Here is a 17384-nt window from a genome sequence, read left to right on the forward strand (position 1 = left end):
AATAACCTCCTTACCAGCTACAGTAGTAGGCCTATAGCGACTACCGCGGAACAATTTGGGAACTGGATTCTGGAGGAAAAACTGCGCTTGCGCGACAGTGCTTCAAACGCGTCTTCTCGGCAAATGTTCATGAGCTGCGGTGGTGAAGCTTTGTGGAGAGGTAACGGTATCGTGGCTACATTGTGACGGAGACATCAGGGAGACCACTTTGGTTAACACAAAACCGACGACCCCAGCCTTCTCGGGCCTATCAATTCATCTTTAAAATTATTTTTCGGTACGCGTTTTGATTCGCCATCCCAAAACCAACTATGTCGAACAAGGAGGAGAAACCCGAAGATAAACAGTCTTGGAAAGATTTTTTCTACAATCCACGAACAGGAGAGTTCATTGGTCGTACCGCCAGCAGTTGGGGTAAGCAATAGGCTATATTTCGGGACTCATGTCATGGTTTGGGTTGCCTATTTTCAGAATACATTTACAACGCAGCTCATAAAGATTAAAGTCAATTTAAGGTTCAAGATCTGATTGCCTTGATGTGTAGAAACGGGCGCTCATCAACGTGTTGGCCAATACAAATGCGTTGATGTAAAAAAATATATGTTTGCAATATTTGGGTCATAAACTATGCAATACATAAACAATCATAATTAGCTATGCACCCAATTGACGCAGACTACGATGTTGTCAATTATTTTCCAGTCTAGTGTCCAGACCCTCAATTTTATTTTAACACAATTCGTTACAATTCCAGTTTGTTTAGACAAGCTACCTCAATGGGTCTTTGATCTTGTACTGGTGATCCTGCATTCTCAGCTATCGCTATCTTTGACTCTGATTACCTCAAAGCTGCAAAACTTCAAATTCGAGGTTGTATGATTTTCGTGTAATTAGCCATTAAATCACCCGTACTGAAATTAAAGTTACAAACGATTTGGTTAATCTCTAAATTGCAGGACGAGGCTTCTGTACATATTGCATCAATTAAGTCTCTTAATTGTAACTTGACTTAGATTGCATTTTATAGCCTAATGGTCAATGTGGTCACGTAGTAGTCTATTGAGATAGTGAAAGGGTGATCTCAGCTTATTGCTTTGAATGTGTAGGAATTTGCCCAATTCTTCCTCTTGTTAGGCACTCCGGCAGCATTACACGCGGTTGAAGGACGGCGTGGGAGGGATGGGAGGGGTGATCTACAGTAACAGGACGGTCTCAATTTAGAAAATCCCGATTATTTAAATGACGTGGTTTATAACCAGAAAAATAATTGGATCAAGTGTCGCAGAGGTGTCATTGTTCGGCGACATTATGGTTGCCAAACGGTGTAAAGTGGCCTACCCGTAAATTGAACTCTATTGTGTCACTCGAGTCTTGGCGTGTTTGGCCTGCCTACATGCTATCCTCTTCTGTTCCGGTAGGCTGTGTAACCTATCGGCTACGACTTCCGAGACATTTTGAAGGGTCTCTCAATCAGTTATCTGAAATGTAGTAATCATTCATATAGCCCATCATTAATCATATCATGAATGAAACATTTAGGCTACTGTTTTGTATGACGGCGTGGTTCTGTTTTTACTGTCTGCAACCAGAGAGACACATATTTTCCGTGTAGAACCACGAACCTTCAGGCCCATGGCCTTTTTTTTTTTTTTACAATTAAGTGTCTGTGCGCATGTGTAAGTGCGCGTGTGCTCATTTGTGCACGATAATTACGCACAGCTGATTCCTTCGCAACATTCTTTTCTAGTCAAGACCAATTAAACCTTTTTACTGTTAGTTGATATTAATTTGTATTATGATGGAAAATATATCAGTAGTTGAAAGGCACTATTTTGTTTTTGCAGAATACAGGGGCATATTATTCTAGACAGTCAAGCGTTTCCCCAGTTGTCATCAGGCGTCGGCTGTCATTCTCAAGTGCTGATTTTAAACAGGGGGAATGTCACATCAACGATGTTTAGGATGTTTTACTTTCGTAGTTGTTCACGCATCCTGTTCTCCGGGTCAAGAAAGAGTAGAGAGAGACAAGCTAAAGATGAACAAGTGAAGGCTGCTATTGAAGAGATAAAATGATTGAGTTAATGGACTAGTCTCTTACAGTCGTTCATCTCACTGCAGAGCTCTGGATTATCTGATTTTTGGGCTGGTATATTGACACTGCTTTTCTCCTGATAGCCAGCATTCACCATCCCTCTCTTTCTCATTCTTTTAACACCATGTACACACACCATATAGGAACCTACAGTACAACAAGGAGATGCAAAATCTATTACTTTGTCTCCTCAACGTTTTTTTTCTTCTGTTTCTGTTGGGGGAACACTGGGAGTTGAGAGTTTAGTGCCAAATCAAATCAAATCATCAAATCTAGAGTTTAGTGCCAAAGCAGCGAATGAACAGTCCTGCCCCTGACTCAGGTCCTGTTGGTATTTACTACAAAGGTTTGTGAGGATCAAAAGAACGTTCTTGTTCTCCAGTGGGATCACCCATGTGGCAGTGATTCAGGTCTTTCACATCATCAACAATGACCCAGTTATGAGGCTTTATCAATGAAGTATGCTGCTGCCTTTTTCTGTGGCGCTGAGTTAATAGAGGCTTGAAACCCCTGCAGGTCACAGCTGCTTGTTTCATGGATGTAAATATTATTCTCTAATTCTAATCCGTCATTGGACCTTAAACTGTTGGGGGAAGGGGGGGGGGGGGTCGGCGTCTTCAGTAATCTGAGAATGTTTACGATCTCCTGGTCAGAAAATATTTTTTGTGTCACCTCTGTTGTGTCCACCTTAAGTTTGATTCAAGCACTAGGTTGATGCTGTGTTGGACAGTACACAGGCTTGTGACTATGGGTGCCCTAGAGAAAGCTGTGCTCTCCATGCTTGCCCAGAGGTCAGCTGTTAGGAGTAGGAAGCCACAGGGAGGCCCAGCTGTTACAACCTAACCATTGCTATCCCATTAACACTCTCTCTCTGCTCCAGTGGCTGGTCTGGTTTCTAATGCAATCACTGTGCCATTTCGCAGCAGAGACAGATTGTTTGTCCAACTGAACCAAGCGGAGAGATGTGTCCGGTGCCACTCTACTCCACTGGAACTACTCTCACATGATTAGAGAATCTGTGGAGGGAGGGACTTCCTGTACCACTCAGGAGTAGGAGTGGGTGAGAGGTGTGGGGGGCCAACACATTTGCTGTGAGAGGAACATTACCCACAAGTCCAGTTTGTTTATGCCAAATGCCACACCCCACCAAAAATATTGCAGGCCTATGAGGAAGATGTTGTCCTGGGGTAGGATTAGGTTTAAGCTTGAAAGCGAAGGCCTTGTCAAACTCTTGGCTGGAACGGACACTGAAATTAATTGCCCATGTGTGAATGAGACTTGTGGTATGTGTCATTTCGTGTAGAGTTTTTTTCTGTGTTTTGGTTATGTGCACGGAAAGATTAGGGATAGTATTGCCTCATGGAGACTTGGCTCATGGCGTGTCATTTAAAAAAAACCTGTCCACTTCACTGACTTCGCCAATGCCTGTTGTTGGCATTCTCTGGGTTGTGTAAAGTATACCTCCACTCGCCCAGCCTCGCCCTCTCTGGGACCCAGTGCCGACCCTCCTGGCCTCCTTATCAGGGTATTTATAAACCCCTGGGCCAGCCACACCAGGGGGGGGGTGGGGCAGAGCCACATGCTGTCAGTGGTCTGGAAGATTCCATTTCAGCCAAAACTGTAAAGAACGTGAGCTTGGGAACAGCTGGGTTTGAGAGCAACCCAGCAATGTTGGAGAGAACCTTCCCACAGGTCACTTTCTGGAGAAAGTGCCGCAGAGCCATCATGGAGACGGGGACTGTGTCTGCAGCAGGGTTAGAGGAAGACAGGGACTGTGTCTGCAGCAGGGTTAGAGGAAGACAGGGACTGTGTCTGCAGCAGGGTTAGAGGGAGACAGGGACTGTGTCTGCAGCAGGGTTAGAGGGAGACAGGGACTGTGTCTGCAGCAGGGTTAGAGGAAGACAGGGACTGTGTCTGCAGCAGGGTTAGAGGAAGACGGGGACTGTGTCTGCAGCAGGGTTAGAGGAAGACGGGGACTGTGTCTGCAGCAGGGTTAGAGGAAGACGGGGACTGTGTCTGCAGCAGGGTTAGAGGAAGACAGGGACTGTGTCTGCAGCAGGGTTAGAGGGAGACAGGGACTGTGTCTGCAGCAGGGTTAGAGGAAGACAGGGACTGTGTCTGCAGCAGGGTTAGAGGATAAGGAGAGGTTTGAGTGATTATTAGGGTGCTTGGCACAAGAGAAGCTGTGTGTGTGTGTGTGTGTGTGAGTTTTGGTCAAATGAGCACAGGTAGCTAGACCCTTTTAGGCATGGGCAATGCCCCCCCTCAGCTCACTCTCGATCAAGGCTGGATCAAATTTAAACTGTCTAAATTGTAGAATGATAAATCCCGACTGCACAATGCTGGCCTTTCAAATTAAAGTCCTCCGAATGATCGCCAGTGTAATTTCACCACGACTGCTTTTAATGTCTTTGTAAACAACAAGGGAGTCAAGTGGCTGAGTGGTTAGGGAATCGGTCTAGTAATCTGAAGGTTGCCAGTTCGATTCCCGGCCGTGTCAAATGACGTTGTGTCCTTGGGCAAGGCACTTCACCCTACTTGCCTCGGAGGGGAATGTCCCTGTACTTACTGTAAGTCGCTCTGGATAAGAGCGTCTGCTAAATGACTAAATGCAAATGCAAACAATGGCAGTGATTGACTAGATGACAGTGATGCTGGAAAACAATATGGCTGCAAACCTGAGCCTGTCTACAGCACATCCAATTTAGTGGGAGTGATGGGAATTAAGAGCATTATCTGGCAGTCTCACATACTATACAGTATGCTTACTGCCCATTATGGTAGATTTTCTGATGTGGACCAAAAATCCCCAAATGTCGGTCAGTTTTGGTACATTTTCTACAGTGTAGCTTAATGTGAGGTGAATAATGATAATGGGCAGGTATACATGCACTGGATGCAGGGGAGTGAGTGGGGTGTCTTGGGGGAATGCTTTACTGCCTGAAAGGATGTAGGTAAAAGAAGTGGGTAGCAGCAGTGCATTAGAGAGAGGGACTTAAGTGGCATCAGTGTTGTTTTGTAAAGGGAGCGTGGGTGGAGATGAGATGATTGTAAAAGGTGCACCGGAGTGTACTGACAGACCTGCTGATTGACTGTGGAAGACTGGATCCATGACCAGCTGACTGACAGGCTCATGCTGATCTTGGATCGATGGGGAGCCTGGATCAATTCTCCAGCTGCAGAGAGGAGGAAGGCCACGGCCCCCGCCGTGCTACCCGGAGCAGTGTTCCTGGAAGGTCACTCTTGGCTTGAACAAAAGAAGAGCACTTGCATTTGTTTCACCGTCTTCAAGGCTGTTGAAAAGATCGCTAATGGATGGTAGCTAGCTAATGTTCCACCAGGACCGTGTTAGGAAGGTCTTAGTTACGTTCAATATTCTAGCATTATGTCAACACGGGTTTGCACGAGTCTTAATATAATTGGCGCTGGAGGTTGAAAGGGAAGATATTCAGCTAATGAGGAATTTTCCATTCATCTTCTATCAGTCTGGCTTATCAGGCTGTATATGGATGTTCATACCTTCATTCTGGTAAATGGGTATGATGGACTGTGTGTGTGTGTGTGTAGCACGGATCCATCTGACGCTCCCCACCGAGAGAGCTCCTCTCCTCAGGCCACTGCTGTGCCATCACTTACTGTCCTCCCCCACTATCTATTAATAGTATCTGTCTACCTCAGAGACTTCAGGAGAAAAAAAAAATCCATCTATAATTAAACCATCTCGCTCTCTCTCTCTATTCCTCAGCTCTCAGAAATGACAGCCGTATGATATTTGTTCTTCCACTGCGTTGATATTATTTTGAGTCCATTAAACAGCAGGGACATTTCAGCTGTTATCCCTAGTGTCTTCTCCGCCCATAGAGCCCAGTTTAACCAGTCCAGAATGGTTATGGTTTCTTGCTATACATTTGTATATTGTATATTTATAGTATTTAATACCACAATGTAGACCGAGGGGGGAAAACGAAACCACAGTAATTATTGCAAAGATGTTTTGCTGTTCTTTCCCCCCAATCTCTCCTTCCTCTTCAGTTTGACGCTTGTAAATCGTTGTTTTGGAAGCTCGCTGTGTCTCCAAATTAACTCAGCTGCCAAATAATTATTGGACAAAGATTCCAGTCACATGACTGCCCTTCACTGCTGGGAAGAATGCTTTTGATCTGTTGAGCCAAGATATGTGTGATTAACAGAAAATAATTAGTCTCTCTATTTCTCACCCCCCCATCTCTACTTCTGTCTCTCTCTCCCTCCTCTACTGTTTGTCTCTCCTCCCCTACTGTCTCTCTTTCCCCCCCTCCCTCCCTCCTCCCTCCTCCCCTACTGTCTCTCCCTCCGTCTCTTCTCTCCCCTCCCTCCCTCCGTCTTTTCTCTCCCCTCCCTCCATCCCCTTTATAAATCCCTCTTCTCTCTCCAGCCCTGATCTTCCTCTTCTACCTGGTGTTCTATGGCTTCCTGGCCGGGATGTTCACCTTGACTATGTGGGTCATGCTTCAGACGCTGGATGACAACACTCCAAAGTACAGAGACAGAGTGGCCAATCCAGGTAGGACACAGCGCACACTATTGAGAAACATGCTCAGAATGTTGATTGAATTATTGATTTATTGAAGGAATGTCAACAGCCAACTTAAAAAAACACAGCCAAACGTACCGCTGCAGTAAATATTCTGGGAAAGAGTCTGATGTAACGTCACATCAGAATATTTCTGCATCTCGTAATTATTTTATACATGACACTTTCCGTATCTCTTCCGTTTCTGTCTCACTCATTCGGGCTCTCATAAATACAAAACAACATCCCTACATAAATGTCAGTATCTCTCCCGTCACACAGGATAGACTCATTATTTTACACACACACACACACACACACACACACACACACACACACACACACATCCACACACGAGGCTCCTGCAGTGAAGCAGTTAGCTGGTTGGCTGCCCAGTGGGCTGTCTGGAGAGCAGAACGGCAGAGCTGTCTGTGCGAGTGCCTGGACAGTGTCCCTGTGTCGGCCACCATTCACTCAGGCTGGGTTTGCGTGACACTGGAGCCCTGGCAGAACACGCAAACGGGGAACAAGTCAAACACTGTTTAATCATGACTGAATGACCGTTATGGAAAAAGGAGCAATAAGGTGTGTGTGTGTGTGTTTCTGTGTGTGGTTTCTGAGGGACTGTTCTGTTCTGTATGTCTGCATTCCTATGTGTGTGAGTATGTGCATGTGTGCGTGAGTATGTGTGTGTGTGTGTGCTGGATAAGTGAGAGATGAGATGTCTGACTCCCAGGCTGTGCAGGCTCTGTCCTGCTGGCCACCAGTACAGCACCCATCTGCTCCATCCCAACTGTGCCCAGCAGCTTTCCCAGTCCACCGAAGGAGAGCCTCCTCTACAGGAGCAGCTTGGCCCTGAAGTATTCATCGCAAGCTTCAGGCTGGAGCCAAGTGTATACGCTTTTACATCAGATCGTTCCCGAGCTGTCTCGCTCTCTCTATTTCTCTCTCCCCTCCCCCCCCTCTCTCTCTCTCTTTTTCTCGCCACCTTACACATTTTTGCACTAGGGGGAAAAAAAGCACCTAGGCCTATTCACTCACACCATGCTAAGGAGTATTGATCTGGGTAATGTGTGAGATTTCTCCCTCTCCTACACACTCTCCTTTTAGTGGCAATTAATTCCACCCACAGTGTCGCCTCTTCTCCCTTTTCCTGTCATTTCCTCCCTCCTCTCCTTCGACAGCAGTCTATATCTCTGTATCTTCATGCATCCTAGTCTTCTCTCTCCATCCTCTCGTTGTGTCGTCCATCACCCATGTGGATCGGTTCTCATTGTGTTGGCACCTTGAGATCAAGATCACGACCACGACCAACTGACTCCTCTTCATTACTGGCAGATTCTCATCCCCCTCAGACCGACTCTGTGGCCACATATCCGTGTCAACAGGCGTTAATCTGTAGAGCTGTTAGCAGAGTTGACTGTTGTCTGTGGTCTCCTCGTCATTGGATTTCTCACTATGCAGTGACTAATTACGTCAATACTCACCGGTGTTGGCAGGACTTGCTTCATCTGTTATCATCAAGGAGTGATGTAGCCGTCACAACGTACAATGATAGGATCTTTGACCTCTTGACCTTTGCCCCCAAGGTTTGGTGATCAGGCCTCGCTCCATGGACATCTCTTTCAACCGCTCTGACCCTGGCCAGTACCAACAGTACATTCAGCATCTGGAATCCCAGCTGCAGCGTAAGCGACTCTCCTTGTTTTCTGACTCGTATGCTCTTTGGAATACAAGGTTGTTGATTGAAACGCATGACTAGGCGAAATGAGGACTTTGGTGCATGTTATTAGATTGACTTGAATCTAATTTACTACGTGGTAAATGGTGTCCACCAGGGAACTGGTGGGAACGGGAACTTTCAAACACGTTCAAACACGTTCAAACACGTTCAAACACGTTCAAACACGTTCAAACACGTTCTAACACATTCTAATGCGTAACCCATGTCTCCTTTGGTACCTGCAGAATACAACGACAGCATACAGGAGCAGAATGATCTGTGTATGGTGGGGGAGTACACGGAGCAGGACGAGGTGCCGGAGAAGAAGGTGTGCCAGTTCAAGCGCAGTGTGCTCAGGCAATGCTCCGGTCTGTCCGACACCACGTTCGGCTACGCCGAGGGCAAGCCCTGCATCCTGGTCAAGATGAACAGGGTCAGTCCCAGAGCCTATCACCTCACACCTCTCACCAACGACGGGTGGGACTGCCTCTTTTAAGACGGCTGCCAAGAAATGTTCTTCTTCTTCTTCTAAAAGGTTGTTGTCATAACGTACGTCCCGATTTTCTTGTTTCCTTGAAGATCATAGGACTGAAGCCACGCGGAAACCCTTATATCAACTGCACGGCCAAGGTAAAGCCAACTGATGTGTGAATGGAGGGGAGGGGGGTCTGTGTTGGAGATTTCTACAAGTTGTGTTTTCTCCCCTGTATGTCTATATACATGTTTTGTTATAAATTGAATGTGTGTTTTGTAGCGTCTACAGTATGAATGTATGTACCTGTCTGTGTTTTTACACTCGTCTGTATTTGATTTCTCTCCACGCTGCCTGTAGGGCCAGCAGTTCACTGGTGGGTAAGATGTCGGGTCCTGGCCCCCCATGTTTCCCCAGGGTCCTAGCCCTAGCTCCTCCATGTCTCTGCGCTGCTTCTGTCTAGCTCTGTGATGTGACGCTTCTGCTGCCTTTAACAGCATCCATAGCGGACATGTTGTAGAGCTTTGACCCCCCCCCTATGCTGTGGGTTCGGCGGAAGATCTCCACAAGTCCCCCAAAGCCAGTCAGAAAGGAATCCTGATAAATAGTCTGATCTAAAATGAACCTCACGTAGTAGTAGTAGGCCCCCAGGTGGTGTATATGCTGGAGGATCCGGAACCTTGTCAAAGGTTCCTCACTTTGGATCTCAAAACGTGTTCCGCTGCTCCATACTTCCATCTAACACCTCCATGGTTTCCCTCTTGCTCCGACATTCTAACCACCCTCCCTCCTCCTCCTCCCCTGATACTTGTCCCTCCATCCCCTGGCTGAAACTGTCCCCTCGAGCCTCCGAACATTTGTGATCTCCTACAATCGTTCGAAAGGCGTACAGAGGGCAATTCAGCTGTCCCCCTGCTTCCTTCGTTAGGGATGACGGAGGCCGTCTGGAGCCTGCCACTCCACCTCCGCTCTCTGACTTGATCTGGGATGTTTCTCCTCACCGTAGAGGCCGCAGGAACAGAACCCGATTCTCTTTTACATGCCCCCAACTAACATGTAAAAATCCCCGCATCTTAGCCCCGGAGATGCACTGCACATTTAGTACTGAGGCATTAGTACTACATGTAGTAGTCGGCTGCTGCTCCTTTCACTTGACTGCGCCTGAGGCTCTGTGCGAAGGCTCTTTTCTGGAAGTGCTGGGTGGGATTGCGGAAGAGGACATTCTGACGCGGGGAACTCGGGAGGGTTGAGCAGAGGTAGGCACAGTTGGAGCTCTGCTTTAGTGTGGTGGTCGTAAAGTAGTGCGCTCCCAGCCTCTCTCTTCTCCAACCATCTATAGCCCCCCCCCTTTCTCCCTCTCCCATCACCCAGCACCAAACAGTCCAGTGTTTAATGGGAGGTGTAATTACATGTGCCATATCCAACGTTGAGTTCTCCACTCTGACCTCCATTTAGCCTTTTCCAATTATTCTAGGTTTACTTGTTACGGCCGCTGGTTTGTTCTTGAACTGTTTTAGCCTCTGTTGCTATAGAAACCTGGATAACAGCTGCAGTGTGTGTGGGCTGCTCAGTGGGGTTCTGTGATTCAGGTATACTGTATATGTGATGGGTGTATGATCGTAATGTGGCAGTTTATTTGCCGTGGCAAACGGTGAAGGTCTTATCTGGAAAACTGAGAGCCAAGCAGCATTGCCTGCCATCTCATTTCAGTGAAACATCCTGTGGCACACTATCTGATCCTGTGTAAAGTATTTGTGTGTTTTGTATGAGTAGATGAATCTAGATGTTGTGTAATATGTGTGAACACACACACACACAAAAATTGCAACACATTGTGAAGATTTGAGGTCACAGTTGTCTTTGTCAGTATAAGTGTGTGTTCCTTTTAACGTATTGATCCTGCAGTGTGCAGTGTCAACTGGGACAGTTGTTGCTGTATGAGAGAGTGTGTTGCGAGCGTGTAACTCTAAACCTTACAGTGCTCTATGTAGAGAGAAACTATGAACGCCGCCTCGGGTGATACCATTCATTCATGCTTTCAGGTCTGTATCTCATTCCTCCTCCTCCTTTCCCCACAGAGAGAGACCTTCCTGCAGATGCAATACTTCCCCAAAGAGGGGAGCTTGGATAAAATGTACTTCCCGTACTACGGAAAAAACTTGCATGTAAGTAGCCTCCTGTCTAGGACAAACACAGCTCATTCATACTGATGACTGTTTAACAGAGTTTAAACCCGTGGAATTCTATTTGACTAAACAACCAAATGAGTGGCAAGCGCTTCCATCGTGCATTCTGAATAACTTCCCCCCCAGAAAAGAACTGTGATACTAATTTGTTTATGCACAGAGGTGGGCCTTGTGCATCCTTTGTCATAAAGCCAGCCATGGTGAGTGTATCGTCATGACAACCTGTGTGTGTGTGTGTGTGTGTGTGTGTGTGGGCTCCTCCAGCCCACCTACGTCCAGCCCCTAGTGGCTGTGAAGCTGCTACTGAGCAAGGAAGACTACAACACAGAGCTGTCAGTGGAGTGTAAGATCGAGGGCTCGGACCTGAAGAACAACGACGACCGCGACAAGTACCTCGGCCGGGTCACGTTCAGGGTCACCGTGTCCGAGTAGGGATTTCAGGGACCACCAGAGCACAATGCACAATGCCAGTGTTGCATAAAAAATATCAAAGACCCCCCCACTCTCCCCACTCCCCCATCTCCCACCCAGAATTGTCCTCACCCATCCACGCGGAGCCCAGTCTTTCCAGGTGGTGGCCTGTACCACTGGCTACTGAAGGGGGTGGACTGAGGGACGCTGTGGTGGTGGTGTGATCCTGATCATTGTTTTTAACCCTAACTCATATCACTGCAGTCACTGACCCCACTTCCCTGGCTGCCTCCCTCCCTCACTGCCCCTGGGAAGGAAGACAAGAGAATCGTAACATGACCCCCCCCTCCCACACACACACAAACAAACACACATTGTTTAGCCCCACCTCCCATTGAGTCAGTGAAGGAATAGCAACATTGTGCCAATGTAGGGACCTGTAAATAGCTACTGTATTTGGAGCATTTTGAGTTGATGTGGGTTTTTTTCTCCTGTAGTGCTGTGTAGTCTGCTGTGTAATATGGTATTTGTCTGTGTACATAATTGATGGGTTTAAATGCTCTTTGTCTTATCTCACTATGTCTAAACGCTGTAAGAATCAAACTAATAGATAAATAGTTGTAATTTAAAAGTATTGATTAATAGAATACATTAAGGATGGAAATGCCAAAAAATACATATAAATATTTACATTATTTTAACCTGTCAAACATCAAAGGGAAGTGATTTTTTTTTAAACCCTGACAGGAAATGTGCTTTGTACAGATGCCTTAAGGTCTGTATGAGAACAAATTTGAAATAAAGATGATTTTAAAGAAATCCTTCTGTCTCATTGTTTCTGTAAATCATGTGACCTTTTCAAGACATGTATAATTGAAAGACGGTTCTATCATATTATGGTATGCTGCCCTCTGATGGTTGGTAGGGAAACAAGCACACACATGCACACACACACACATGCACACACACACACATGCACACACACACATGCACCTATCCCAGCTATGCTCCAGTTCTACAAAAGAGAAGACATTTAATATGTTCAAATATTTTAATTCCCTCCAGTAATGGTTCGGAACTAGAACTCAAACTGAGAAAAACTGTATAAACATCCTAGGACCAAAAGTACAGCCAGTCTCCTTATGTAGGTCAAGATCTTACTGTATATCACCACCAGCTGCATCACGGGCATTGCACTTATGTCACAAACTCCTTACACACACACACACACACACACGTAAGCCTATATATGTTTACATACAAGGTCCTTTTAATCACCTTTGTCCACTTCAAACCCTTGTGACTAACATAACATTTGGCATGTTTGACTTGTCTCTGTGATATCCGCCACTTACTGTGGAGTGGCATGCACTTAGCCTCTCAGAGAGGCTGTGATAAACAGCGTCTGAAGGTGACCTCTGACTGTGTTTCTGCTGTATGAGAACACAGTCACCAGAGCGTCCAGATATCCAACCCTTATCTCCCCAGGACCAGAGACCAGGCTGGCGTCAGTCCTCACAGTCCTGCTGTGGACACGCTTTCTGTTGCTGTGGTCAGTCAGGAACCCTGAAACGCAGGTCTACCCTGGTCTTGTCACACTCAAAACCTTGGATATTCTGCCGCTCTGGCTGTTGACATTGAGCGACATTTCCGCGTGTCCTGCCTGAGCATTTCCGGGTGAACATGGCCCGCAGAGAGAGCCTGCAGTCCCTGGAGGAACAGCTCAAGTGCCCGGTGTGTCTGGAGGTGTTCGCAGAGCCGCTGATGCTGCAGTGTGGCCACTCCTACTGCCGGGGCTGTGTGCGCTCCATGACCATGGACCCCCTGGGACAGCTGCAGTGCCCAGTCTGCCGCTGTGCCGTGGATGGGGACAGCCCCCCGCCCAACGTCAGCCTGGCCAGGATCGTGGACTCCCTGAGGGAGGTGAGCGGGGCAGGGCCTTCCAGGACGGAGAGCTGCCCTGAGCACCACAACCCCCTGAGTCTGTATTGTGAGGAGGACCAGACCGTTATCTGTGGGCTGTGTGGGAGCATAGGGGCGCACCGCTGCCACAACATCACCCCTGTCCACAGCGTGTACAGTCGCATGAAGGTAAGCACTGAGGCCTGACCTTGGCCTCCATCTATCTCCAATAAACAGCAGAGGAAAGTAAAGAGGGAATATCAACAGGATAGGCTACATTATTCATTTTATCGACACTCGTGTTTATTCATTAGTTCGAAGACGAATGCAATGACTCAGCATTTCCGATTAAGGTGGATGATGCATGGCTCTTCCTGTCATCTCCAAGTGTTGAAAACCCAAAGGAGGTTACCAAAGGTCCTTCCTTTACTGTGTGCAGTGATGAGGTCAGAGCTGTAAACAGAAAGAGAAAAAAACAAAGTCAATGTGACCCTGGGGAGAAATTGTCCCAATCCATCCTCCTCTGTTGATTTCCCAGGAGGACATATCCTGTTTGATGACAGAGTTCCAGTCACAGAAGAGGAAACTGGAGGAGCAGATTTGTAAAATGGCCTACAATAAATCTCGCATTACAGTAGGTGTCATCGTGCAGAGACTTTTAAGCTGCCAAATGCTGTGTGGGATCAACGTAGTTAGTAAAGAGCACAACTCGAACAACGACACAATTCTTCGCATCGCGTTTCACACTGTCAAAATGTGGTCCAATCAGAGAGACACACGTCAGTTCACTGCTGGTAGAAAGTGTAGTAATTCCTGACATGCACACATTCCTTCTCCCCTTACCTCTGAGATCTGCTTGTGCCCGCTCCCCTCCCTGTTAGAACAGAGCGACTGAGCGGTTAGGGAGTCGGGCTATTAATCAGAAGGTTGTTGGTTCGATTCCCGGCCGTGAAAAAATGACGTTGTGTCCTTGGGCAAGGCACTTCACCCTACTTGCCTCGGGGAGAATGTTCCTGTACTTACTGTAAGTCGCTCTGGATAAGAGCGTCTGCTGAATGACTAAATGTAAATGTAAATGTAGAACGAGTCGGACGTCCTGAAGTGGGTGATCCGCAAGGAGTTTGGGGAGCTGCGGCGCTGCCTGGAGCTGGAGGAGGCTGGGTTCATGCACAGGGTGGAGAGCGCAGCCGCAGGCCTCATCTCCTCCATCCAGAGCCAGGCGGACGACCTCACACACACCCATGCCAAGTTCCAGGAGGCCGAGGGCACCCTGGAGGCCCTGAGCAACGAGAGTCACCTGGACTTCATCGTGGTGGGTGTCAGACCGCAGTGTCGCTGGAGACTCAAGGATTTTTTTTTGTAACGCGAGTGTCCAGAAGAAAACAATGCGGCAAGTCGTACTAAAAGGTAGACAGTGAAATAATCCTATCTTTGATCTCTCCTTGTAGAAATACGGCTCGATTGCTCCAAGGTAAGGAACATACACCTAGGCATCGAACAGTCTAACTTGGATGAGCTGTTAGGTCCTGTGACTCACAGATTCTCTTGCTTGACCTTTGATTAAGATTCAAAGAATGTCAACAAAAACAACAGAGAGAAGAGAAGATCTACAGTTCCATCAACTTCAAACCAGGGTTCAATCACAGCGATATCAAGATGTCAGTGTGGAAGAGATTACACCGGAGGGTTCTGCCTGGTAAGGCTTTGTGAGAGGGGTGTGTGTGTGTGTGTGTGTTGGACTGTGTGTCTGTGTGTGATCCCCCATCCCCTTCCCTGTCTGCAGCCCCCGTGTGTCTCAAACTGGATCCCCAGACAGCTCACCCCATGCTGGAGCTCAGCCAAGGAGACACCATGGTGGAGTGTGGAGCCCTCCTGAAGAGGCTGGCCAACAACCCTGAGCGCTTCAGCTACAGCTACTGCGTCCTGGCCAGCAGAGGCTTCTCCTCAGGGAAGCACTACTGGGAGGTCGTTGTCGGGGAGAAGCCAAAGTGGCGCCTGGGCCTGATCAAGGGTACCGCCAACAGGAAGGGGAAGCTGCCTAAGAGCCCTGAAAGTGGTGTGTGGCTGATAGGTCTGAAGGAAGGGCGCGTGTACGAGGCCTTCAGCACCCCCCGCGTCACCTTACCTCTCTCCACCCAGCCTGCCAGGATCGGGATGTTCCTGGATTACGAGGGTGGATCGCTGACGTTCTACAATGCTGACAGTCCTGACGAGCTCGGGGTGATCTACACCTTCCGCAGTGAGCTGCAGGGTAAGGTCTACCCGCTGTTCGATGTTTGCTGGCATGAGAGAGGAGCCAATAAACAACCTGTCTCTCTGCCTCAGACCGACAGTGACAGATGATGGGGTCAAGTGCCTGATGGGTAATAAGGTCGAGTACAGCCCCTGAATGTTAATGATAATGTATTACTTACCTTTCTGTAATCATTTTGATGACCAAAGGGTGGCGCTCATTCTCTGTGTCATGCAAACCACCCCCTGGTGTGGGTTTCTGTGACAAGCAACCAGGAAGTCTTCGGGAAAGTGTGGTTTCTGCTGCCTGTCAATCCAAGTTGATTTCCTTTTTTATTTATATAAAATGGAAACCATTAGTAGCCTATGTATATTTTGTTAAATTGACAAAAATAAATATTGCTGTTTTGTTTGCCAAATAAAAATAAATACGGTTACTGATCTGGGGGTATTCCAGGTAGCGGGTTTAACAAACTCTGAGCCTAACCCTGAACTCTGAGTTGATTTACTTTAAAATTGGAAACTCTGAAAACTCGGTTCCAGAAAAGCTGATTTGAATTTGTTAACTCAACTCGGAGTACGTCAACTCTGAGTTAAGCGCGCGCATGAGAACTATTAAAAGCCAACATCAATGGAGCTCCGATACTGGGATCAACCATATGGCACCCAGCAACAAAAAACCTTGTCCTACTTCACCACACTTCAGATATAAGTTTTATTTCGTGTTCAATCTGAGCACATATTACGGAAAAAAAGCAACACGGCTGTAGCAGCGTATACAATTGGCGTGGGAGACAAACTGCCAAGTCAATGCATACATTTGATGTAATAGCCAGTCCAATATTACAGAAGAAAAAGTGGGAGACTTAATAAAATAGCATGTTCAATGTTATATTAAATATAAAAACATACTACAAACAGGTAAGACATATTTTGCTTAAGCTATACGCTTGTGATTGTAGCCTCGAAGTCACCTTGGTTTTAATCATATATCGACATGATACAAAGTAAATATCAATTGGTGCCTATTTCAACTTGTAATAGCAGTTTCCCCCAACAGAATGCTTTTCAAATCAAATCAAAATGTATTTGTATAGCCCTTTTTACACGCAAGCATGTCGAGGGGTTCACATACGCCCATAGAACTGCCCCTCAACCAACCTAAACCCTCAAGGAAGACAAGGAAAAGCTCCCAGAAAAACTCACTGCAGGAGAAAAAATTGAAGAAACCTTGGGAGGAGCAATTCAATGAGGGACCCCCTCATTGAATTGCTACAAAATACAGGAATTTTTGTATTTTGGCTATATTGACTATATTACGTAGATGGAAAAATGCAGTTCTGGTAATTTGCTTAATATTTTCATCAAAGGATGATGACGATGATGATTAAGATGACGAAGAGACATTGACTGCTGCCGCAGAAAATGGATGCAGAGAATTATGTATGGTAGCTACTGGTAGTTCTCTCCCCATGTACTTTTATTTACAGGCTTGTGTGGAATTGTCAGTTACACTGACATTATGAGAATAATGAATATAAAAAACGATTTGCACATTCTGATCCTGTTGAACAGAGCATGGATGCAGTATACAGTGATATGTTCATTTAATGGCAGGTGAATTCTGCATGTGGAACTGTGAAATGTAATGCAATCCCATGTATTCCCAGTTACAAGTAAATGAGTTGTACAAATTGCACCTCATGAAGAATTGCCAAAAACTGACCAAGAGATGGTGTAGGCCTACTTAGGGTAGAAGAATAAAGGATAATCTTGAAAAAGATTTACTGGAACACCAGTTACAGGAGGATGCA

General features: G+C 46.7%; 2 protein-coding genes across 2 annotated transcripts; both read left to right on the forward strand.

The window, feature by feature from the left end:
- The first annotated feature begins 49 nt into the window (after positions 1 to 49).
- Positions 50 to 12255, forward strand: atp1b3b (ATPase Na+/K+ transporting subunit beta 3b). The gene is made up of 7 exons (XM_062473305.1): positions 50 to 414; positions 6507 to 6635; positions 8234 to 8332; positions 8613 to 8800; positions 8947 to 8997; positions 10918 to 11004; positions 11290 to 12255. Exons 1-7 carry the CDS (start codon positions 312 to 314, stop codon positions 11455 to 11457), a joined length of 825 nt encoding a protein of 274 aa, XP_062329289.1. The 5' UTR covers positions 50 to 311; the 3' UTR covers positions 11458 to 12255.
- An 864-nt stretch (positions 12256 to 13119) lies between these two features.
- On the forward strand, positions 13120 to 15681 carry LOC134029398 (E3 ubiquitin-protein ligase TRIM50-like). The gene is made up of 6 exons (XM_062473493.1): positions 13120 to 13527; positions 13877 to 13972; positions 14420 to 14650; positions 14787 to 14809; positions 14904 to 15034; positions 15122 to 15681. Exons 1-6 carry the CDS (start codon positions 13120 to 13122, stop codon positions 15679 to 15681), a joined length of 1449 nt encoding a protein of 482 aa, XP_062329477.1.
- Positions 15682 to 17384: the final 1703 nt, after the last annotated feature.

The sequence above is a fragment of the Osmerus eperlanus genome, chromosome 11 (genome assembly GCF_963692335.1).
Source record: "Osmerus eperlanus chromosome 11, fOsmEpe2.1, whole genome shotgun sequence".
Classification (NCBI taxonomy): Eukaryota; Metazoa; Chordata; class Actinopteri; order Osmeriformes; family Osmeridae; genus Osmerus; species Osmerus eperlanus.